At 40.1% G+C, this 26,449-nt stretch overlaps 1 protein-coding gene across 11 annotated transcripts in view; it reads right to left on the bottom strand.

Moving 5' to 3' along the window:
• Window positions 1-26,449, bottom strand: part of CFAP20DC (CFAP20 domain containing) — a 238,250-nt gene that overhangs the window by 18,362 nt on the left and 193,439 nt on the right. Inside the window, exon 17 of one of the 11 annotated variants that reach the window (XM_053896822.1) lies at window positions 22,385-22,823. The exons of the other annotated variants lie outside the window; for them this stretch is intronic. Within the exon in view, the coding sequence (XP_053752797.1) occupies window positions 22,718-22,823 (106 nt within the window). The 3' untranslated portion in view covers window positions 22,385-22,717. Of the gene's footprint in view, window positions 1-22,384; window positions 22,824-26,449 lie in introns of those variants that run through there. 11 annotated transcript variants of the gene reach the window in all.

Below are 26,449 nucleotides of genomic sequence, written 5' to 3' on the forward strand. Positions count from 1 at the left end.
GTTAAGACAGACTATGGTTTCAGTGCCTTCATTTAAAAAGATTTTTTGGGGGGACGCCTGGGTGGCTCAGTCGGTTAAGCGTCTGACTTCGGCTCAGATCATGATCTTATGGCTCATGATTTCGAGCCCCGAGCCCTGTGTGGGCTCTGTGAGGACAGCTTAGAGCCTGAATCCTGCTTTGTATTCTGTGTCTCCCTCTCTCTCTGTTTCTCCCTCACTTGCACTCTGGCTCTCTGTCTCTCTCTCTCTCTCAAAAAAAAAAAAAAAAAAAAAACACAACAAGAACAATTTTACATACATTTATTTCATTAATGTGTTTCCTATAAATACATTATATGTGTACATATATATATATACATATATATATATATATATATACTTATATACAAATACATTATATGAAGCCAACAATTTAGCTTAATCATCTCTCTACATATTTGGTAACCATTTACTGAACTCCTGTGTGTCAGATCCTGGGGAATCAGAGAGCTCATAGTCTGACAGATGAAGCATTTTCGCCAGCAGAAAATGAACTACAACATGAGCTGTTCACAAAGGTTGCTGTGGGGCTGATCAGATCACCTGCTTGTTCCCTTCAAAGACGTCTCTTGTAATGAAACTTCTACAGTCTTGTATACACTGAAGTATTTATTGGGGGGAGGGGGTAATTACTTGAGAAATCTAAAAAAGATCTAAGAGATCCAGACACATTTTTCATCTAGCTTTTATTTACACCCTGAGCTACCTGCTGTCATAAAGCCCCGGGTCAGAGGAGCCAGCCAGTGAAATATTTATATGGGAGATCTTATAGCAGGAAGTTAGCAATTTGCAGCAACTTCTATCCAATACCTAATGATATTTATCATGTGGTGCCAGGTCATTTCTTATTCATTGAGGGAAATGTGGGTTTTAACAATCTTGTTATGGCCAGGGAGTAGACTGGGGACAAGCCTGGGAAATATCTTTCTCTGGGGAAATTCACAAATTTGTTTTAAAAGCCAGTGAATACTGTTTTCCCAGAAAAACATACATAAATACCAAATTTTACTTCCAATTTTAGGAGGTCATAGATCATCCAAAGCCCAGTCATGGACTTCTGGACTCCCAAGTTAGGTACCTCTACACCTTGCAATATCGTGGGGGTGGTGGTGTTTCTGGTGGTGTAATTTCCAAGGTTGGCAAAGTTTTTCTGTGAAGGGCCAGACAGAAAATACAGTGGGCTTTACAAGCCAAGAGGTCTCTGTTTCAACTACTCAACTCTCCTGCTGTAGTGTGAAAGTACACATAAACAGTAAGTAAATGAATGGGCATGGCTACATTTCAGTAAAACCTTACTTAGAAAATATCATGCCATGAGCATCATCTGGCCCGCCGGCTGTAGCTGAATGACCTCCGTGTTAGAGCAAGGAGCTGTGAGGTGAAACATTCTCAAGGCTCTAATGAAAATTCCTGTCGATTTTCCTACTACATGTGTTTGTAATCCGACTTTCTCACCAACTCTACTTCTACTACCAACGCCCATTGATGACTGTGCCTTATGCTCTCTGCAGCAAAGGCTTTTAATGGACCCCTCACTGCCATTCATTCTGGCTTCCCTTCTCTGTTGTCTACACTGGAGCCAAAATTCCTATCTGATTATGTCAATGTCTGGTTTAAAACCCCTCAGCATCACTGGGAGGATATTGTACTTGAAGGAAAAACCCGAATCTTTATGCTGGCCTTTGAGGCTTTGCATAAACGAGTCTCTATGTATTTTTTTCTAACCACATCTTGCATTATTCTCCCTCTCATACACTTAGTTCTAGCCATGCTGGTCTTCCCTCAATTTCTGGAATACGCCATGTTCCCTACTATCATGGGACCTTTGGCCAGGCTGTGCCCCCTTGTCTAGAGCACGCTCTCCTCCCCTGTTTTTACCTTTCCTTGGCCTGGTAAAGTCATACCCAAACTTGTGATTTTAGCTGAAGCATCACTCTCTCAGGAAGTCTTGTCCAACACACCCTCTCCAATCTAGCTGAGTTGCTTTGTTACTCCTTCTGATAGAGCCACTGTGATCTTCTCATTAAGAGCTCTTATCTCAGCTCATAATTACATTCTCATTTGTTTGATCATTTGATATATGTATTTTCCCCCAATTGCTTCTTACCAAGCAGGGTGCCTGGCACAGGGTAGGCACTTCCTCCATATTTATCAAGGGCATGACTATTGAAAGAGTCTCTTTGGCAGTTCAGAATACTGAGTGCCACTCATTGTTGAAAGTTTCCCTAACAATCGTTAATACTGTTGCAACACTCTCCATATTTTCACTCCATTTTGTTCCTTCTCCACCTTCCAGGAGCATGCTACTGGTTCTTCATCATGTGCTTGGCACACACAATTTGGGGCAAATCTGGAGACACACATCTTGTCTCTTTATAGCCATGACAGAAAAATTTAATTTTCTGCCTTAGAAAATAGAATGTTGGTTCAGATACATGTTTACTAGGATAAAAAAAAACAACAACTAAGAAAATATGTTTCTTTCTTTCTTCCTTTTCTTTCTTTCTTTTTTTTTTTTTTTGAAAGCTAAATAGCTTTTATCCATAGGATTTCTCTCCCACTTGAAGTAAGAAGATCAAATTATAAGTTGGGAACTCTTTCGTATATCTTTTAAGATGAACTGGAATAAGAATTAAGATGCTATTGTGTAATTCTGGTTCGTTTTCCACAAGAATATTCTAACCTCAGTGTTGGATTCTTAGTGTTTGAAGGTTGCCTTCTATAACATTCCCACAAAGCGATGATCTAATCTATACCTGGGTATCAGTAACTGTGTATGTACTTTAAAAAGACCATATTTCCTTTTCAAAAACTTTGACTGTTAAATGTTTTTTCTCATGTTGAGGCAAAATCTGTTTTCATCACCACCTATTTTTCCTTTCTTTCCCCTTGGCACTTTCAAGGAACAGTTGTAATCTCTCTTTAAGGCACAGTAGAAGAGAGCTAAGGGACTGTCCAGAACTCCTTCCCCTGCTCTCTGGAACAGCAGCCTGTAACCACATGGCCTCCTGGGAGTTATCATGTGAGCCTGCAACCTCAGTTGACTGGCCCATTATGTGGACACCTGACTTAAACTGGGCCAACTGTGTTTCCCTAGAACTTTTGAAACTGGATCTGAAAAGGAGAGACAGTCTCAAGTAAAGATGGATGCCAAAAGAAGCAGAACTCACATGTCATTGGTCACCATATTTCCTATCACACAGAGGAAGCTAGTCTCAAAAGAGAATGAGGAAGCTTAAAGTCTGGATTCTGGAATGAAACAGTGTTGGTACCATTGAATGAATATGGAACCTGGGGAGAAGAAACCAGTTTGGGCAATCCAGGATTTTGGTTTAGCACATGAGGAATCTGAGGTCTTGGTAGTTTCTCCAAGGGAAGATGTGCTGGAAATACTTAGGGATCCATTACTAGCCCTAACCTTGGATCTTGAATATGTTGGCATATCTCTAGTACCCACTGCACCATCTTAGTCAATGTTTCTAGAATCTCTCTTTTGTTCTTCCCCCACTCAATCCGGATTCCCACTAATCCAATCCAGAGTGAGTTTCTAAAAATTTGCTCTTAGGGAAAAATTCAAAATCACCACATTGGCCTAAAGCTTTACATAGTCTGGTCCTATCTCTACAGAGTATTTTTGTGCCTTCCCCTCACTCTCACCATCATGCTACCTCCAGGCTTCAGAAGGAGAGCCACATCCTTAATCTCTTTTCTCATAATTGCCTAGTGCTATAGAGTGAAGGTCTGTATCCCTCCAAAATTCTTATGTTGAAAACTAATCCCCACTGTGATGGTATCTGCAGGTGAGGCTTTGGGAAGTGCTTAGGTTGTGAGGGTGGAGCCCTCATTAATGAGATTAGAGCCCTTTTAGAAGTGATCCTAGAGAGAGCCTTTGCCCCTTCTGCCGTGGGAGAACACAGTGAGAATACCACTGTTTCTGAACCAAAAAACAAGCTGTGACCACATTATAAGCTCCATCAGGTCAGGCAATCATGTCTGTTTTCTTTACCTTGGGCCTGATGCGTAATAGATGCCCAACAAATGTTTGTTGAATGATTATATTGAAGTAAAAAAAACATGTTTGTTGAATGAAAACTTGTAGGAAGGACCGTCAGGGCTATAAGAGAAGGACCTCCAGGTGTGAGTGGGGAATGGAGGAGTTCTTGAGAAACACCTGATAGGGAGGTTAGAATGTGCTCTGAGAGTGGCAGGAACAACAGCACAGGCCAGGAAAGGCAGCTGGTTCAGAACAATATGGGAATTATTTTTCCCAGATCTTTCTTCTCCTCCCATCCTGAAAGTGCTCAGAAGATGTTTACATTATGGTGGGATTTGGAATAGGACTACGTTTCTTCCATAGCAAAAGCTGGGAAACACGTTGCATAAAGAAGGACTGTGTTTTCACCTCACATCAACCTATGTTTATTTGGCGACATGCAACAAACAGTCACACAAAGGGGAAATCATACTCTTTCTTCTTCTGGCCTCTGCAAAATCATCTTTCCTGCCCATGCTTGTGTCAGAAAATCCATAAAATGGGGAGAACCCAGCTCCCTCCAAGTGCTCAACACTCCAACAAATCACAAAAATCATTAATTCTTCTTCCTCTATTAAATATACTTTATAAGTTCTCTGTAGAATTGAATCTTTCCTGTTTGGCAGTATTTCCCCTCAGGCTAAAAAAATACTAATGATACAGCATCTTGGGACCATTTTACAGACACTGACTCATTAGATATGGCAGATAATTCAACTCTAGAGGCACAAATCCAGGCATCAGCCATCAAATTCAACTACAGTATGTGAACAGTGATAGTGATAGCCCATCTCCTTGAGACAACATGGAGAAAGGCTGAGCCCTTCTTTGCCTTCTTTATACTGTTACCAGCATAGTTGCTTTATGATTTCACATTGAATAGAGGTTTATTGAACCTCCGGACTGTCTCAGACTTTATGCCGGGTACTGAGGAGTAAGACATGATTCTGCCCTTGAGGAATTCAGTCCTGTGGAGACGGATTGTTAGACCAACATTTAGGAGAAGGTTTCAGGTAGGGGTTTCGGAAAAAGTGATGAAAGGGTTGTTCCTGAAGGATTAGGAGGAGGCAGCAAGACAGGGAAAAGATGGAAGGATATTCTAGAAAAAGCAGCATGTTCTATATCAGAAAGGTGTGGAGAGCTGGGAGCACCCCTACTAGTGTGAAATGATGGGCACCGGGCATACATATGTATGCACTAGATGATGGGACTGTAGTCAATTGCTGAAGAAGGCAGGGGTCTTAGGTGACAAACCGAAGTGGCAAAAGTTCTAAAGTTTCAGGAAACTCAGTGTGAGCTGGTAGGAGTGCAAACTGGTGAAAAATCTGGTAATATCAGTCAAAGTTACCTTTGGACCAAATAATTTCACTGCTGGGCATTTATTGTAAACACATACTTGCCCAAGCTCACAAAAAATATGTGCATGAGGATGTTTATCACAGCACTGTTTACAGTAACAAAAAGTTAGAAACTATCTAAATGTCCATCAGCAGAGAACTGGCTGAATAGATTATGGTACATTAAAACAATGAAATAACATCCGGCAGTTAATGAAGAATGTGTTCACCTGTATGTGCAAATTCAGAAAGATGTCCAAAATCTATTCAGTAAAAATCTAAAAAGCAAGTTATAGAGTCTTATCTCAGGTATGTTGAAAAAACATACAAATAAAACATGCAATTTCCTTGTAATAGGCACTGAAAGTTTCTGAAGGGTGCACAAGAAACTGTTAAGCATCAGCATACCTGGGAGTAGAAATGTGGGTTTGGGGGTGGGTGGAGTAAGACCTGTTTCTCACTTTCTATCTTTCTGCTCTGATTGAATTTTCTTCTACTTTCCTTTTTAAAGGCAGATTCTCTTTCTTCAGGAGCTATTAATTTGATGACATCTGTAAGAAAACTTTTCTGAAACACAGCTTCAAAGTATCTTTTAAAAAGCATTTCAAGTGATGAGTGCTAGGAGAGAAACAGGAGTCTAGGTTGGTCCCTCAACCAATAGGGGAGGAGAGAGGAAAACAGTGCGTTCCTCATGCCAACATGCACATCTGAGCTGATCCTAGCAGCCTTCCCCATTGGAAATACGAACTTCAATGATGAAAGCAGAACATTTTGGGTCTTTATAAATGTTGGTAATGTTCCTGGAAATTGTCAAGTTTTCATTTGCATAAACAACAGCTGCTTTATTTAATGCTATAGATATGACTAAAAAAAATAGGTGGTGGCTTTTTATTATTACTTTTTTTAACACATCATCCATGATCCTGATTATTAAAACAAAATTGTTCCTGGGCTGAGATCTGAACTGTCATGTCTGACAACTCAATGAGATAACCTGATAAAGAGTGGTTACAATCAGAAAGCTGGAGGATGCTGTGCAATAGGCCAGACTAAAAGCTCAGAGGGAACACACAGACTTTTTCATTTTAGAAGATGTATTCATGGAAATATGGAAAAAGAAGCTTAATATAATGTTTTAATCTGCTTTTCAAAGGATCCCTCCCTCCCTTCCTTTTTCCTCCCCCCTCCCTCCCTTCCTTCCTCCCTCCCTCCCTCCTTCCCTTCCTTCCTTCTTTCTTTTAGTTGCTGTAAGATTAAAGGTCTCAGTGTCATGGAAAACCAAGCTGACTCACTTATCCTTTACCTTTCACTGGAGGGGAATCATTTTGGGGTGAAAATTCTCAAGGAAGTCAGTTTATCTCCTCAAAACAGAAAAAACTAATCAAGCATTGTCTGATTAATTAGAGACACTTGAAAAAAATGCTATCAAGGCCTACAGCTGTAATCAATTCAATCAACATGCAGAGAGCCAATCTGGTTTTCTTGATTAACAAAGCTGAATGTTAAACAGAGAAGTGTGACATTGTAGTGCCATTAGCTAAGGCTACAAATTGTGCATTTTTCCTACATGTTCAAAGTCAGGTCAGGATAAAGTGAAAACTCTCTTATGATGAGGGTCATGGGCATGAACATTGCAATTCTCCCTCTTGATATTTCCATGTCAGAAGAATAAGTTTCATCTAAGTAGTAGAAATGGGTAGTAACTTCAGAAGGCTTCAGTGCAGACACACAAAAAAATCAAGTACTTGAAAAGATAATACAATAATAAAACAAAGACAAAAAAAGTGATGTGAGATTTCTCTCAGTTTAGTGTCACCCAAGTTGGTTATGGAATTCATCAGAAACAGACATGCCAGGCATAAAGAGATAAAATTTTTCTTACTACATTTTTAAGATGTGGATGTGAAATGCATCTATATAGTGGCTGATGAGTAAATTGGAAAATTCAATTTGCTTATTTTATTTGCATGAAGTCAATTTAAATGTCAAGATGTCTAACACAAGATTGGTTTATTAATGGTTTGTTTCTTGCTCTTTAAAATCAGTTATAACTATAAAGTGATGATTATATTTTGTGTAGTCGATCTTTGCAACACAGTCTGGAATTCTGTCTGTGAAAACAGCAATTCTCAATCTTTTGGAGATAAAAAATTCTCTCTCTCTCTCTTTTTTTTTTTTGTGCTTAGAATTTAGTAAGAGCACAAATAAATACTTGCTAACTAGTGTATTGCAATCAGATACATTTGTTGCATGTAATGTTACCAAAATAGTTTAATTATGGAAATATGGAAATAATTTACATAAAAAGTAAATTGAAAAGAATTCAAGGTAATACCAATATCATTCTCATTCACATGTTTTCTTGAAGAGAGGTGGAAAGAGTATGCATGGCATATAGAAGTCACTCCATAAATACTTCTGGAGGAAACTCCTGAAGAGTTCAAGCCTGCCCACTAGTAATGTATTGTAGTACCTGTGATTTTGGTTGGCCACTTTTCCTCTCCCTCTTCTGAGAATGTAGCTTTTCTTTCTTATGGGCAACCCACTTCATGTGGTTTGGGGGAGTGCTAAGACCTTCCTTTACTCTCAGTATGGGGGCAGACATGAAAACCAAGGTATGCCAGAGGCCACTCTCAGACTTTTGCTGGGTTTATGAACAGGGTCCTGACTCATGTCCACCAAAATGTATACATGCTAATGGGTATCTACTGAGTATATTTTCCGGACAGAAATTGAAAGGTAGAGGAAAACGATATGAAGCTGTGATATTTCTTTTTTTTTTTTTTAATGTTTATTTATTTTTGAGAGAGAGAGAGAGAGAGAGAGAGAGAGGGGAAGGGGCAAAGAGAGAGTGAGACACAGAATTGGAAGCAGGCTCCAGGCTCTGAGCTGTCAGCACAGAGCCCGATGCTGGGCTTGAACACGCAAGTGGGGAGACCATGACTTGAGCTGAAGTTGGACACTTAACCGACTGAGCCACCCAGGCGCCCCGAAGCTGTGACATTTCTTAACAGGTCCTTCCGAAACCTTACATTTCTATGGGAGACAAATACTGTTTTACCCAGCAGAAGGATGCACATAGAGTAAAGACTTCTCATTCAAAATAAACACATCTTTGGGGATGCAGGGCAAACAGCTGTCTCGTGAAACAACAGGTTTTATCTTCATCTTTGAAGAAACATTAAAAATAGATCTGAATGCCTGCTCTTGCCACTTTATGCTTTTGTTCCAAGTATTGAGAATAGAATGGTGACCAAGCCACAATCCCCACTCACAAGGAGCTTAGAGTCTAGAGGTGGATACAGGTAATAAATAAGTATACAGAGAAGTGGTGGGGTTCAGAATATACCATCCCAAAAGTGGCCAAAATGCCACTTTGACATAAGGATTATTTGGAGCTGAAGGCAATGATAAGAAGTAGACACAAGAAAAAGTCTTTGTCTCCCCTCTCTCTACCAGGAAGGGCTGGATGGTTTTTACTCACTGGAGACAACTCTAGACTCTTACCAGACACAACACAAGAGGAATCTACATAGCAAACCTTACTAACTTGCTCTTATCTTCCATTGGTTCCTACCATATATTCATCCTTCCACAATCTGCCACTTCTAGAAGCTCAAAGTCCCTTTCCTTTGTCTTACCACTTTTCTACAAAATAGACTTTTTTTTTAAGATGCTTTATGAGCCCAAGTTCTAACCATTCTTTTGAGTTACTCATCACTGAGAACTTCTGTGTGTATGCACTTTGCAGGTGTTAATAAGTCTCTGTTTTTCTTTTGTTGTCTTTTGCCACTCTAATTTTCAGGTGAGCCTGGAGAGGTAGAGGGAATAAGGTTTTCCTCCCCTACAGAAGGAATATTATTTCAGATAGCAAAAAGTATTCTACACATCTATAAGTAAAATTAGATTTAATAATTTTATTAATTAAAAATTAATTAAATAAAAGACTATTTGATGTTAACAGCTCTAGCACAAAGTAAAGGTGATAGGTCCTCATAAAAACTCCAACCTGTTTCATACAGACTGGTCCTAAACACACAGGGAGAATGGGAACCACAGGATGGCTGATTTGAGATCATCTCCCAGAGACGGATGTTTCTAATATAACGAGCCTCTCAGATGAACAAGATAAATTCATATTTAAACCATGTTTACTAAGAGACTCTTAAATACAGAGCACAAACTGAGGGTTGATAGGGGGTGGGGGAGAGAGGGGAAAATGGGTGATGGGCATTGAGGAGGGCACTTATTGGGATGAGCACTGGGTGTTGTATGTAAACCAATTTGACAATAAATTATATTAAAAAAATAAACCATGTTTACCTGTCACTATCACTGAGAATCCATAGATATTTTCAAGCTCCTACATGTGTAGAGAACTTTACAAGGAGTAATGGGGAGGAATGAATCAGAGAGAAGTCCATGACTTTATTTATTTATGCATTTTTGAGAGAGAGACAGAGAGAGAGTGAGCAAGCATGAGCGTGCACAAGTGAGCAGGGGAGGGGCAGAGAGAGAGGGAGAGAATCCCAAGCAGGCTCTATGCTGACAGCATAGAGCCTGATGTGGGGCTTGATCTCACAAACCATGAGATCATGACCTGAGCTGAAATCAAGAACCAGGTGCTGAACTGACTGAGCCACCAAGGCACCCCAGAAGTCCATGACTTTAGACTGACCACCTCAACTTCTAGGATCAATTTCCTAAAACCCAGGAAGGCTTGACTGGTCACAACATGGAATGCTAACATCTTCCTATGCTGTGTATCTGGATGAACAAGTGGCTAGGGGTGGGACTGTAGCAATAGCAATAACTACCTCCACTGCAGCAGAAAATACCTCAATAATCCAGCATGGAGCTGGACATTAGACACATATTTAGGGTACCAACATACCATAAAACTTAAGTTGCACAGTTTTTGATTTGAGCTTACATTTCCTTTTAGGCTTGCAATCTTTGGGTTAAAGTGTGCCTTTTTTCCTGCCTGGAATATGGGAATACTACCCAGGTTGTCCCAGGGATTAAATGAAGCAATAATAGCCTGTGGAAACTCTCCCCCCTTGGGGCCTGCTACAGAGATGGAGCCAGTAGGTGACAGATTTGGTAACAGTGTTAGTAGTTACTAGTGTCTGAAATTACAGAAAAACTTTCACTCTTAAGCAACTTTATACAACACCTTTTCTGGAGTTACAAGACAACTACATGTTAAATGTATTATAACTAAGTCATTAGCAAATCGAGAGCAGAAAACTTTGCAACCTTCTCTAACTTTAACTAGAGAACAATTACCTTAAAATCAGAATACAAAATAAAACCATCTAAACCATTTCTACGGAATGATGGGACTTAATGCTGCAGAGAGAGTAGGTGGAGTTTAATTTAATGCTCTAATTCAGCTCTCTGGGCTTTTGTAAGGAATACCTACAGGATATCATTTTCATCACTAAGTGTGTCAGATTATCAGATGCCATATTTATGTACTGATTTCCATTTTCCTTTCATAGTTTGGTTATTCTTTTATGTTTAGTAGTCAAATAAAACAATGATATGCTAAAAAGAAGCCTCTGTGAGGTGAATGACAGTTTAATTTTTCCCCAATGTTGGCTGGTTGCACAAGAAAAAAAGAACTGGGGAAAGTTGACAGGATCTTTAGTTGACTAGATTTATTTCCCAGAAGTTTCAGGGTGTGTTAATTGTAACATTTTGGTTAATGAAAAATATTGTGAAAGAATGCTGATAATGGGCGATAAATGGACTTTTGAACAAATACGATGGTAAAATGTTATTTTTAAAACATTGGGAGGTAATCATCAGAATTCTTTTGCTGCTTGGACCATTCTAGTGAGTAAACTGGGCTTGCCAGAAAGGACAATAGTTCTTTCGCATCCCCAAGCTACCATCATCATCATGATTGTTTATGGTGTTACTCCAGCTTCTATTTAATTTAAATATGGTCCTTGTTCTAAAGAAAACTTAACATGGTAAACTGCTAAAAAGGCAGGAAGATATAGAAACATTAAAGTACCAGAAAGAGCAAACTGACTATATTAGACTAAGAATTACACTAATGGTTCTTATCGATCAATTCTTTTATTTAAGTGAAATATACACATGGAAAAGTGCACAGATAATAAATGTACAACTCAATGAATGATCCCAAAGTGACTGTAATCACCACCTGGACCAAGAATAGAAGCTTCCCTCACTCCTTCTCCTGATCATTACACTTCCTGCTCCCCAAAGGTAGCCCAGATGGTAACTTCTAACACTACCAACTAGTTGGCCTATGTTTAAATCTTTTCTGAATGGAATCCAACATGTATTCTTTAGGTGTCTAGTTTCTTTCTCTGAATATTACATGTTTGTGAGAGTAAATAGTATTCCATTGTGTAAATATATTACAAATTACTTATGCCTTCTACTATCAAAGGGGATTGGGTTGTAAACAATTTGGAGCTATCATGAATGTGCTAATGTTGAGAGAAAAGACTTTTCCCTTCCAACTTTGGTCCGGGGGTTGAACTGCAAATGAACTGACAATAGCCAGGTGAGCAGGAAAAAAGACAAAGTTCATTTCCATGTGCACACGGGAGTTGCTCATAATAAATAACTCACTGAATAGCCAGAGATAAAAGTTTATATGCCAACTTACCAAAGGGGGTGGGTTTAATGGGCAAAGTATGGAAGGCTCTGTCTGGCTTTTTATGCTAATGGGAATGAGCAGTCAGTCTTCAAGGCAGCCGAATGGCAGCTGTATTTTCTGGAGGCTCGCTTTAGTGAGAGAAAGGGAGTAGAGATATGATTTCTTTCTGCATCCTCTGCTTTCACTGTAAAATAATCCTTATATCAACTCTATAGGTCTGAGTGGGTCCCCACAGTTTACATGTTTTTGGGTGCACATATGTATGCATTCTACTGGCCATACCCCTAGAAGGGTAACTTTTGGGGAAAAAGGTATGGTTATGTTCAGCTTATGTAGATGCTACCAAACAGTTTTCCCAAGTAGTTGTATCAATTTATTCCCTCACCAGCAGTGTGTGAGAGTTCTAGGTCCTCCAGATCCTCACCAAAATTATTGATATTCTGTATTTTAGCCATTGTGATAAGGTGTAGTAGAATCAGTGTTCTTTTAATTTGCATTTCTCTGATTTTTAAAATGGCTGTGTATACTTTCATGTTTACTGGTCATTTGGATACCTTCTTTTGTGAAATGTCTGTTCAAGCCTTTTGGCCGTTTTTGTTTTCTTTGGAGTGCCTCTTTTTTCTCACTGATTTGGGGTTCTTCATATATTCTAGACTTATATCTATCCTGGAACCTTTCCTGTGTTGCAAATATCTTCTTCCACTCTTGTGACATGACTTTTTACCTTGTTGAGTAGTGTTCTTTATTAAGTTCCTAATTTTAATATAGTCCAATTATCAATACTTTCCTTTATAGTTACTGAAATTTGAGACCTACCTTAAGACCATGAAGTTATTCTTTGAAATTGCTTTCTAGAATTTTACTGCTCAATATGGTAGTCACCAGTCACAAGTGGCTACACAGCACTTGAAATGGATCTAATCTGAATTGAGATGGGCAGTAAATAGAAAACACACACTGGATATCAAGTACTTAATATGACAAAAAGAATGTAAAGTAGCTCATTAATACAATGTTTTATCCTGATTACGGAGGGACCAACAACCAACCAGAATGACATAAAGACTCCTTTAAGTTGTAAACATTTGGGCAAATAGCACACACAAAGAAATCTCATCTGAACTTCCTTTATCTGACTAAAGCAGAGCTTTTCAAGAATCAGCTGCTGTTAATCCCCCTATTCTGGGGAAGTCTTCGGTCAGGGAGGTGACTGACCTTTAGCAACTGGACATTCCAAGAAATTGCATAAACAAGCCTTATCAGAACCTTCCATCCTTTCCCACTGAAGCCCCAACCCCTCCCTGACCCCATTTATTAAGCTGATGTATAAACCTTTACCCTTGGCTGTTTGGGGGTGTGGGGTGTCTCCTTATAGAATGCTTCCACATGCATGCATATAAAACTTTTCTCCAGTGAACAGGCTGTCAATAAATTCACAACCCTCACTTCCCACCAGTCACTCAAACCTAAGTTAGTAGAGAAAAAAGCCTTCCTCCCCCAAATGACATCTGAAATTATAGTATTTTGGATATACTGGGTTATAATGTAACCAAATTAATTTTACCTTTTAATTCTTAAATCTTCCTAGAAAACTTTAAACATGTGGCTCACATTCTATTTCAATTGGACAACAGTTCTAGTTGATGTTTTATTCCTCTAGATGTGATTCTTTTGCCTCTGGCAGGCAATGAGCTTAAGGTCAGAGGGCTATCGGCAATTAAGATGATTCAAAATAAATGTGTCTTGAGGCGTGTGGGTGGCTTAGTAGGTTAAGCCTCTGACTCTTGGTTTTGGCTCAGATAGTGTTCTCACAGTTAGTGAGATCCAGCCCTTCACTGGGCTCTGTGCTGACAACACAGGGCCTGCTTTGGATTCTTTCTCTCTTTCTGCCCCTGCCTCGCATGCGCTCTCGATCACGTTCAAAAATAAATAAACTTAAAAAAAAAATGTGTCTTGAATTCTCCACAAAGCTGGTCTATATCTGGTTAACTCATTTACCTGAAGTAAATCATTTACCTGAAGCACTCTGGGGTTTACTATGGCCCCTTCTCTTCAAAGATCCAGAAACTCCAAAGTTTTCCCCTTAAGCCGATGAGGCTGTTGGAGGCTATTCTTGGCTCCTCAGCCTCTCAGCTTCTGCTTTCTGAAGTGGAATTTGTCCTGAGAAAAGTGCAAGGGCAGGCAGGCTGCCTCTCCTGCTTCCCTTCTCTTCTGGAGCAAGGCCCCATAAATTCTCACTACCCTGGAAGCTCTCCAATGGCTTTAATCAGATGATTCTCATATTTTGTCTGGCATTTCTGGTTGTTCTCAGAGGGAAGTTCAGTGTGAAACAACCAAGTCTGCCATTGCCAGAGGCAGAACTCCTATTAATTAATTAAAAAGTATGTCATGCATGTTATTTAATGTTGTAGGATTTTAATCATGGTTGATGTGGAGAATTGAGTTCAGAGTTCTGAAGAAGGAACAGTCCTAATTTCACTTCAGTCAAGTAAGGTTTTACAGAAGAGCAGGGATGACTTTTAGAGTAGGAGATACAGCAAGGTGGTAGTTCCAGGGTTAGGGAGTGTCATGTAGGGCTGGGAATAGATTCTACTTGATAACCTCACTGACTAAATGAATAATAGAAATTCTAGCTCAAAGAAGACACATGGATTATAAATCTCATGCTAATTCTGATTGGTAGTATTGCCTGGAGTATGTTATAGATAAGGATTTTAAGTTTGTAGTGGTGCTCAGTGGGCAAGAGGATTGCAGTCCACTGGCAATGTCTACATTGGACAAAGGACAGGGGATAGCTGCACATGAGTGTGAATCATAATATTCCAGAAATCATATGCTATGATTGAATGATCATGCATCACAAGTATACTCTGGAACAGTTTGTAAATTAAAATAATTTAGATTCATTATGTAAAGTTTCTGAATATGCCACACCAAAATATGCAGCTTTGGCAAATTGATTGTTTTGAAGACACTTGAGAAACAGTAGATTCAGGAAGGGCTCCCTGACCTTCCCCTTTCTACCTAAGAAAAAGGGCATAAAATTTCCCAGGAGCAAGGTGCCCTTTCTAGTACAAGGTACAGTTCAATCACCAGACACACCAATGACAGGAATCTACAGAACAAACCTTATTAACACAACCCTCATCTTCCAGTAGTTTCCATTCAGCTATGACCTATCTAAGGTTATAATGAAGGTCATGCAGAAACAGCATGCTTTGCACATTTATGGAAAACACTGGGCCAAGAGAGAGAATGGTTTGGGTGACAGAACTGAGATTCAGAATGATCTTGATAGTCAAGAATATTGGTTCAGATACCAGTATTTATTCCACAGCTATCTACCAAGATCCATTTTGTGTCAGATCCTGGCACAATTTTTTTTTTTTTTTTTTGTAGAGTTCCTGCCCTTTAGAGCTTATAGTATGGAGGGTGAGACCAACATCAATCAGATAATCACACAGAAATGAATAAACACTGTGAAGTTAAATGGTGCTATGAGAACACATGAATAGGGACTTGGGGGTTCCCTATGGGAAGTGGTACTTGAGAGGAAATCTAATGGATGAATAGGTATTAACCAGGCAAGGTGGAAGGCAGGGTAGGGGAAAACATTCTAGGATGGAGCAGCAATGTGAAAAGGCCCCGAGGTAGGCAGGTTTGAGAAGAGGAAAGGAGGCCAATGTAGTTAAAGCACAGATCTCCAGAGGGGAAATGATGCAAAATAAGGTTGGCCCAGTAGGCATGCACCAAGTCACCTGACCTTGCAGACCACTGAAAGATTTTGGTCTTTATCCTATGACCAATGAGAAGCCATTGAAGGGTTTTAATAGGGGAGTGTCGGGGCGCCTGGGTGGCTCGGTCGGTTAAGCATCTGACTTCGGCTCAGGTCATGATCTCATGGTCCGTGGGTTCGGGCCCCGCGTCGGGCTGTGTGCTGACAGCTCAGAGCCTGGAGCCTGTTTCAGATCCTGTGTCTCCCTCTCTCTGTGACCCTCCCCCGTTCATGCTCTGTCTCTCTCTGTCTCAAAAATAAATAAACGTTAAAAAAAAAAAATTTAATAGGGGAGTGTCACAGTCAGATCTGTGTTTAGAAAAGGTTGCTCTGTAGGGAATGGGTATGGGTTGTGGTGAAAAAGCACATGTGAATATATAGAGATAACAATATATAGCTTATACATTATAAGGTTATAGCAATGGTCCAGGAGAAAGAGTGATAGGTGACCAAAAAGCCAAAGATAAGCCATTAGTGGGGTATGGATAGTAATAAAAAAATGAATGTGATTCGAGCCACACTGGTACATACTATGTCCTGGTCAAAGGTCTAACTGTAGTCTGAACTGTCATAGTAGCCTGTTCAATTTAGAGAATCCCAATCTGATAAACTCAAAGGTGTCCAAAGGAATATCAGGACTATATCAGGACTGGGAATGGCAAAGTAGACTTGAAGCTGGAGAAATGAGAGATTGAAGGAGAAAATGGAACATCCAAAAAGCAATATTCAGAATTCAAGGGGTATTATGTAAAAGTGTGATGACTCAAATTATTGTTCTGGAAAGAGAACTAGGACCCAGAGGGAGAAGCTATAGGGAACCCACGTCAGCTCAGTATAAGGGCTGGTTCAGTAATGGAAGGAGCTGCCTTATGCTGCACTGAGCCTGCCTCCCTGGTGAAGACGTGCAGAGGAAATTTTTGAAGAGACACTGGGTTAAATCATCCTTGTAATCTCTTCAAACTCTCTAGGATTCTCAGATTCTCTCAGAGTGTGAGCTTTTTTTTTGAAAATTTTACATTCCTAATATTCCTATCAACACCTCTACCATCACTATCATCCCTTTTTACCATTTAATGAAAACACACATACCAGGCCCTGTGCAGAACACTTTCACATACATTTCATTTAATCTTTATAATAACACTGTAAGGTAGGTAGTAAAATCCAACCCCTATTTTTTAGATAATTTAATCTAATTTCACAAGAAATTTCAGAAGTAATTTCAGAAGTAATTTCACAAGAATACAAATCTAGCATTTTTATTCCAGAGACGGTGCTTTTAACCAATGTGCCACATCACTTCCTAAAACCACTTATTCTACTATATGCCAATGAATCCCATACTGACCTCAACAATTTTAACCAATTCCTAAACCTTCAAATGTGAAAGTATATGAAGCACCATATTTCCTATGACAAAATATATTCAATGTCAAAGCTAGTAATTGTCAGATAGAATAAGGCTGTTATGCTTCGTAACAAATAACCCCCAAATCTCAGTGGCTTAAAAACAACAAAGGTTTGTTTCTTGCTCATGCCAAGTGTCCATAAGCAGATGAGCAGGGGAACTGTTTATCAAAGTCATTCAGCGACCAGGCTGACATGAATAACCACCATCTTGAATGTTGCTGGTAAGTGTCAGAGGGAAAAAGAACTCCTCAGGATCTTACACCTACAATCAAATATTCCAGCCAGGCAACCATATGGGCCATTTTGTCCACCATACATTGGTTAGAACTGTTTGGTTAGTTGGCTCCATTCCAAACCAAGTGGACTTGAAATACAGTCCAACAATGTGCTTGGCACTGGGAGATGGGGCAATAGCTGGCAAAGTGTGTTAGTCACTGATGCAGACAGTAAACACGCAAACTGCCTTTGTCTCATACATTTCAGAGTTTCTACCAAGAAGAATATTGACTATCTCTTTACATTGGCTTGATTACTTACTCCAGGTTGAGAGTATTAATATATTAGAAGAGGGGAAATGTACAAAACATGCCGAATTCTGGTAGAAGTCTTCACTGTATATGTAAAACATAATTCGAACCATAATCATGTCTGGGATTCAAGCCCTTGGCATGCCATGTTAGTATGCTCATTTTTGTACTTGGGTTAGATACAAGTGCTTAGGCAGAAAATATAATAGTTTATTTACTCTCTTACAAGTTTCACTGTACCTAACTATGTCAAGCCATCACTGGTGAACTGAGAGAAGATAAGAAGCAGTTCAAGCCTGACATTAGGTTTTGAATATTAAGATGTTAGAATAAAAATCATTTAAATGCATTATAGATATGTTATTCTGAAAATTCTTGGCCATACCGGTCCATCATTGTCATATTAACTAAACGTGTGCTCCTCAGGTCCCAATTTGATTTATATAAAAATGCAAATCTCTTAAAAATGTTTTGCTTTCTGGTAAATATCTATAATAATATAAAATAAAACAAATAACTCATCTTACTTTTTGCTATGACTCGGAGTACTCAATTTAAATCTGAACAACTTTTACCTGCTATCTGTAAGCCCTCTGTGATCTCAACTACAGAACTAAAAACCTGCAAAGAAAATATGAAGACAAATCAGTGGCATCTATGAAGCATTTCACTGGAAACGGTTGTTAAGGAGATAACAATTTCTTGTTGTAAGTGATTCAAATGCTCAAAGAAAAAAGTAAGAGTGGTGTTTGTGTACTTAAAAACATAATTAAAATTTGTATTACAAATGCTAGTTTAGGAAAGAACTGGTTTTAAAAGGCAATTTCCTGTAAGGTCATTGCCGTGATATTTCAGATGGTACCTTTTTTTTTTTTTTTTAAATTTTTTTTTTTAATAGATGGTACCTTTTTCTAATTTTGAAAGCTATATATTTTAATAGAGAATGGTCCAAAATGTTTTTAAGGTCAAACTGGAAATATGTTGATGATTTAAAAATGCAAGCAAAGTGCTTTATTATATTATACTACCAGTGTTATTGTAGTTTAAAAATATCATTAAATCAGCACAAACCCGCACTTATCATTTCCTGCACATTTTTCACACTGAGCTGCCTTCTGACTATGAGTAATCTGTTAATCTGCTCTTCGCCTCACAATCCGTCAAAGTGACAGATTCATTCCCTTCTCTAATACATAATATCTTCATTTACTGTATGCCTTGCTGCGACTTGCTTTTTTGCTAGCACTGAAATTTAGAAAATCACAAGCAAATTTAGAGCATGTCACATGGGTGGTTGTTCTTGTTTGTTTCCCATTTCTTCCATTACTCCAACAGGAGAAACTACAACTTTTCTGGACTCTTAATGGGAGTTAATAGTGTTTCCAAAATGAAGGCAATCTCAGGTTTCAATAAAAGTGTTAAAGAGGTCAGATGAGGGCAAATGGTAAACACAAGGTAAGTGTACCCTTCGCCACATGAAGACACTGACCATAGTGGAATTTTCTTCCAGTGCTAGTGGACAACAAATAGATTTTCACCTTTGAGCCTCACCCCTAGGCGTAAAAAAAAATATATATATCATTTACAAAAAAAAAAAAAAAAAAAAAAGAAACTGACATTCATTTAGTAGTTAAGGGATGAATTTCTCCCTGCAAAAGACAGGCCTTCATTAGCATAAACACCAGCATTTACTTGAAGGCCACATTGTGATTTTATTTAAGCTGAAACCTTCACTTTTTATCATGACGTTGACTGACCTCAGACCAGGCCAGATCTCAGGTTTCTTGCTCATTGCTATTTTGATAATACAAACGGTTCTGCTGTTTCAAAACTGTTCCCTATTAATTCAACAAAATAATGCTATGCTCCCCTTTTCCCTTGCTTTGGTTCAGTTGCTTATTACTCTATAAATTCTGCAAATAGAGTGACTTAAGGACTGAAAAATAGGCGAACATGTAAAATTCCAGCTAGTTTCATCTTTAAATAAGAGATAAAGTACATCCTCTACAAATCACCCTTCAGCTTCACTTGTTACTGATACAAGCATTCACACACTAAAACAAAGGTCACTACTGTTAATCTCAAAAGTCAAAAGCAAGGAAGATGTTTACAGCAAAATATGAGCAGTAGCCTTCTAATAGGTTCTGTTTCAGCACAGACATAATTTTTTTTCCATGCGTTTTCATCCAACACCCAACAGCACTTTCTTGTCCTGAGCACCAAATTGCATCTGATTTGTCTTAATGGATGGCAAGGGAGCGAAAGGCTTTTAAAAATCAATGGACAAGAAAGAGTCAATAGAACAATAATGTTAGTGTTAATTCAATCAAATCAGCTGAACATTGTTTGCCTTTTCTCCTTTAAGTCATTTTGAACGGGACGGACGTTTGACTCGTGGTATTTATCATACTGAGTGAGTTTTTATGTGGTAATGAACAGCAAAATATGAAGCTGTAAACTCGGGTAAACATAATATATTGTTAGAGTGAAAATGTGTGTGTTTTAACATTAATCAATTTCAAAGTGTAATGTTTTTCATTAACAAGTGAAACAAAATAATTACTGGGAAGAAATAGAACCCACTGCCAACAAAAACAGTTTGTGAGTAGGTGCAGGTTTGGAAGAGCTGTGACTTCTCCGTGACAGGCTAGGGGCTCACCCCCACACATAAAACATTCACACCCCGCCTCGAGGACATGCAGCGCTGGGGGGCCATGACTTCATGGAGGGCATGAGAAAATCGCCTCTCCAAGGCACTGTGGACATAGTAGGTGCACGTGAATGTTGCTGAAGGTCTGAACTGCGCATGCTTTCAGTCCTCTCCTACTGTAGTAGGGTTCCTTGTAAAATAACAAGGAGAGTATTCTGCACTGGGTTGCAAGATGAATGATGAGACAGTGAGTCTATGGATGTGACAGGCTATGGCCATTTAACCATAATTACGGTCTTCCATTTCTTCAGTTCATGTCATTACCCTGGACCTCAGCTTACAATCCCCTCCCTTCCCCCTTGGACAGAAGAGAGGTGAATGTTATAAACTGGAATTAGTACTTCGACTTTTTAAAGGTGCTCATTACTCTAGAAGGAAAAGCTGAATCTTTTAATTAAAAGTTGAAACGGTAACATGTTAGAATGGTAAATAATTGCTTTGGTAATTACCTTCTTTACATTGGACCCTGGGCCAAAGGTAATCTGAGTTCATCATCCGGATGGATAACAGTGACTGGGGAGGCCTGGGTGACCGAAGGAGTTCTTCATTCCGCTAGTTAAAAATGCTAAGAGTCTTCAGGGATCCATCACTTCAGGATTAATTTGGGGAGGTGAGGGGTAGAAGATGCAACCTGTTGTTCTAGACTCTTACGGAAATGGGTTTCTTGAGTTTGCAATTTTGGAAAATACGACAATTACTAAAATGCTGATGAGTATTTCCCCAGCCCTCATGACTTAAGATTCTCTCATGGAGTACAAGTGAACTCAGGTTGAAATGCCAAGTCCCGTGGGCCCAAGAGAGATCTGGTCTGAGAGCAGGCAGACATTTCAACTGAGAAACTGAAGAATGGGGTCGGCAGATGCCCAGGCAGGCAGGGCCAGAATGAGCAAGCAGAGCCAAGTGAAGAAAGAGAAGTATTGTTCAGATGTGCAGGGGTGCCAGCCAGTTAGGGCCTGGGACAGGGTGATGGGAGCAGGTATGCAGTCTGAGCTAACAGGCTCTGGTGGGATAATAATGGTCAGAGCCAGACTCAAAGTGGGCTGGGCATGTGCCAAGGGAGGAGGAAGGAGAAGTGATGGGGCAGTGGACCACCAGTTGCCCAGCTCTGTTAGTGAACTGCTGGAACCCAACGGGAAGGGTATCCCCGAAGTTGTGCCTAGGAGTGGCGCTAGGGGCAGAGAGGTCAAAGGCGAGAAGCAAGATGATTCTCAAGGGATTTGGCTTACTACCAGTGCCTTTAGCTGGACTGTTCTCCAGGGTAGGGCCACTCTGAGCTGGGCCTTTGCTGTAGACCAAGGAGGGCAGGGGCCCAGCTGGGTCTCTTTGTATCATGTGTTTTTTTTTTTTTTAATTTTTATTTATTTTTGAGAGAGAGAGAGATTGAGAGACAGCAAGAGTAGAGGAGGGGCAGAGAGAGATGGAGACACAGAATCTGAAGCAGACTCCAGGCTCTGAGCTGTCAGCACAGAGCCTGATGTGGGGCTTGAACTCACAAACCTGTGAGATCATGACCTGAGCCAAAGTCAGTTGCTCAACTGACTGAGCCACCCAGGTGCCCCTGTTTTTAAAGTCTGTTGTAAAGCTTCAACCAGTGGACTGAAAACCTCTTGGGGAGCAGGAAGGGCAGGAGTCCCTTGAATTTAAAAGGCACAAGCTCCATAAGCTCAAGTCCTCTCTCTGTCTGTTTCTCTATGTACCTTTTTGCTTCTTTTCTGCATACATGTCTAGATTCAGTTAGCCTGGTGAGGATTAGGCACGTCTTCTGCAGCAGGGGGCAACCCAAGCACACTTCTGGCAAGTGGCACCTGGCTTCACAAAATCTGTATTTGTGTAGGCAAATACAGATGAGCAATTTCCAATAAGAATACAGAAAAAAAACACAGGAGTTCAATTTCAGAAAACTGTCTCTGTTGAAAGGTTTAAAATGATACTTTATTGGAGACTTTAGATTGTGGCTATCTTCTAAGGGCTCATCTAAAACAATTTCATGAGATTTCATTTACTACATGTAGGAACAGGGCCAGGTCCCACTGGCCCTCAAGGGAGGAAAGTATGTAGGTGTTTCTTTCTGGGTTCCAGCTAGTAGTTCAATCCATGGTGAGGCAGCTGGTGTAGGGAGATGGGGAAATTCATTCTTGTGAGATTCAATACGTATTTCTTGAGCGTCTCCTCTGTGCTTGGCACTGTTTGATGAGCCAGGGATATAGTGAGCAGGAGAGATAAAGTCCCCAGACCCAAGCAGTTTACATTCCAGTGTATTCTGGAGGTGTGTGTGTGTGTGTGTGTGTGTGTGTGTGTGTGTGTAGACAACAGGCAAACAAGCAAGAAGATACCAGGTGGTGAGGAGCACTGTGGTAAAAACAAAAACAAAAAAGATGATGTCATGAGGCTGACAGGACAGGGGCTATTTTAGGTTGGCTGCTAAGGAAGGACCTCTCTGAGGTGATGGCATTTAGATGGAGCCCTGAATGACAGAAGGAAGATGCTATCTAGGGTCTTTTCTAGCGTAAGGGAACTCCAAGCAGAGGGGCCATCTCATGCAAATCTCTTCAAGTGGAAGCAAGCCTGGAGTGTCCAGGAAAAAGGGACATGGCCATGGTGTTTGATACACAGTGAACACGGTTCACAGGGGTATGAGACATGGTCTGGGTGGTGGGCACTGAGGGTGGGGAGCACGATCTGATCCTAAGGGCAGTGGGCAACGTTTGGGAGGTTTTGCATGAGGCCATGCTTGGCTCAAGTTTAGATGTGATGCCACTATTCTGGCTGCTGAGTGGGGACAGAGTGTAGGGGCTGAAGGAGCACAGAAAGCAGGTGGGAAGCCATGGCATTTGTCCAGGTAAGGGGTGAGGGCAATGGGGGCTGGGATTGCAGCAGTGGAGAGAGCGGCTGGGTCTGGTGTCGCTTCGGTGGAGGGATCACCAGGAAACCTGCTGGGGAAGGACATGGAGTGGGTCAGGGTGAGGAAGCAGGGAGCACTCTTGGTTTCTGCCTTGAGTAAAAGGGGGATGATGGTACATTTTCTGAGATGGGGAAGAAAAAAAAAAGATGTGTAGAGGGAGAGAAAACCAATGCTTGGATTCGAGGTATGTGCTAGAGATGCAAGTGGATATCTGTCAAGTTGGCAGCTTGGATAGATGAATCTGGAATTCACGGGAGGGTCAGGGCTGGACATATAACTTTCAGAGTCATTAGAATATGGAAGGCATTGGAAGCTATTATTAAATAGCTTGTATAAATAATACCTAGTATACCACATATTAAAGATTAGGGCCTTTCTAATGGTTATCAGTGTCTAGGGATCTCTGGTCAGCAGGGAGTGGAACACGCATGGAAATTAGATTTAAACTCTATCCAAACAAGAACCTCTCCTAAAAACACAGTGTTATTCCTGCTTATGAATAAAGTAATACCACTGTCATCCTATTTTCAGGAGAGGAAAGGGTAACTCTTGCCAAGATGTAGGGAAAAAATTTGACATTTAACTTGCCAGTCCGGCTGAACAGCACCAGGAGAGAGAACATGATGCCATCCTGCCCTCAGGGAATTTGGAGCTCCAACAGCAATGACGGTCAAGGAGCTTCAACCAGTCTGGGGGCTCTAAGGACCCAGAATCTCTGTCCTCAGATGAGCGGGTGTGAATTTCTGGGGATGGGGGTATGAAATGAGAGTCGCTGATACGGACAGGTTTTCTGAAGCTAACAAGAGTAAGGATGCAACTAAAAACTGGTGCCTTTGGTTTTATCCACGGATCCTTAAGATGTAATGCAAAAATGCAGATAACCGAAAACAACGGTTAACACAACTAGTTAGAGAAACTGCACAGCTAATCAGGAAATCCTTTGTTGTGCTTTGGTCTGAAGGAGGAACATTTGCTAAAAATCCGATTTACTTGTTTTAAAATGATTCAAACTTAATCATTTGAGGAGAAACATGGCATTCAAGTTCTGTATTTAATTTTATTTATTTATACATTTTCTCTCTTTTGTGTTGGTGGGGAAAAAAGGCTTAAGCAACAGAGCAGCATATCAGACGTGAGTCCTGACAACTGGAGAGAAAAGAAAAATGAAGCCACTGCGATCGGTCCTGAGTAGTACTTGTAGGTTACGATGACAGGCCAGCTTGCCTCAGTCAGGCTGGCTGAGCCAGCGTGAACTGCGGTCAGTGGTTATTAATCATTTGTCAAAGTCCGCAGGGCTTTATCATCTAATTATAGTTATAAGTATGTTTATATTACACAAACATGTGGCAAAGCTGCAAAGGATTCAAGCCTTAACACAATCGGCAGTGACATTTAAAAAAAAACAAAAACTACAGATAGGCGATAAATCATAAAGCAAACACTTCAGAAAACCATGCCATTCATTACTGTTTGGGCATTCAGGAATTATTTTCTAAACTGTTTATTTCTATAAACATTGAGAACCTTACAGAGCCTTTGACTACCTTCCCTCCTCCCCCTAATTTTCCAATGAGTTGTAAACATACCAAGTACAATCATCATTTGAAATGAAAGACTGGTTATCGACTCCATCCACATGAACAGACAACCAGAATATAATCACAGCTTATTTTATAAAACCCATTTCTGAACACAAATATCTCAAACTGTTCTGAAGAATCTACATAAACACATAAATGGATGTGCCTAAGGGACAGCTGTAAACCCCACAAACCAATAGATGGCATTTTACAATAAATGACTTAAGGTTGCAAACAGCATTCGTTTGGTAGCAGGTAAGTTTACATGCTAGGAAACATTTCTCAACATGAATGAACTGTGAAATTGTTTCCTCCTACCCAACACGCCTCTAAACTGTATTAGATTATGTTAGCTATGTCTGCACCTTGTCATAGAGGCTGTCACGGTCTCAAACGGCAGTGTGGGTGGACACTGGGGGCGAGGGCCCCAGAAGCTGAGATGCTGCCTTTAGGAAAATCTAGACACAAGGGGATAGGATGAGGTGAACCATGTGTATTTCAATTCCTAGACTGTGAATTTCTCAGGAAATGATTACCATTGTATCCCCACTCCATCCAATGTCAAGCATTGCCCTGTGAGTGCAAGTAGATTCTTATACTCTGAGGAAAACAATCTATGAATATATGTAGTGTTTTAGCTATTGGCATCCTAGAGTCAACTCTTCAAAACCCAAATTTGTCTGCTTTGTGGACTGCATGCTATCTTTAACCTTAATCAGAAGCACATAAAACTAAGAAGGTAGTTATGTTGCAGAGATAAGAATCTTCCCAGAGCAAAATGTAAATGAAAGATTTTGGAGATATTGATCATTCTGTTACATTAATTAAGCCAATTGGAAACTGACTCTCTAAATATACGTATGTGCGTGGGTATGGGAATGAGTGTGGGTACAAATCTTAGGTTCTTAGGTCTCTGGAGTAGTTGCAGATAGGTCACTGAAGCTGGTGTGGCCACTTCCCCTCCCACAGGGCACCCGCATGCTCTCTCGATGCACCTGCATCCATATATGTCCCCTTCCCCATCATGTTTGCATTACTCTGACCACAGCTGCACTTAATTCAGGAAATGAAGAGACTACTTGCCTCTTGTGTGTTGTTTAGAGCCTTTGCAGGCAGAACTTTCAATCTGGGATTCAGGTTAGATGCTTGTTTATCCAAGGGGCAGACTTGGAAACTTGTCTTTTCATTTCTTACATTTTTTTTTTCCATCTTCACTATCAGTATCATTTAAATTTAAAGTTTAATTTTAAAGTTTTGTGTTTAGGGTCTAGGTGTGAGATCTATTTGTAAGAAATGTAGCAAATACAAACCTTAAAAGAATCATAGTTTTCTATTTTAAGTTAAATTACATGTATTACAGGGGCGCCTGGGTGGCTTGGTCGGTTGAGCGTCCGACTTCGGCTCAGGTCATGATCTCACGGTCCGTGAGTTCGAGCCCCGCGTCGGGCTCTGTGCTGACAGCTCAGAGCCTGGAGCCTGCTTCAGATTCTGTG

The sequence above is a fragment of the Panthera pardus genome, unplaced genomic scaffold, assembly GCF_024362965.1.
Source record: "Panthera pardus isolate Hobbes unplaced genomic scaffold, ASM2436296v1 HiC_scaffold_8, whole genome shotgun sequence".
Lineage (NCBI taxonomy): Eukaryota > Metazoa > Chordata > Mammalia > Carnivora > Felidae > Panthera > Panthera pardus.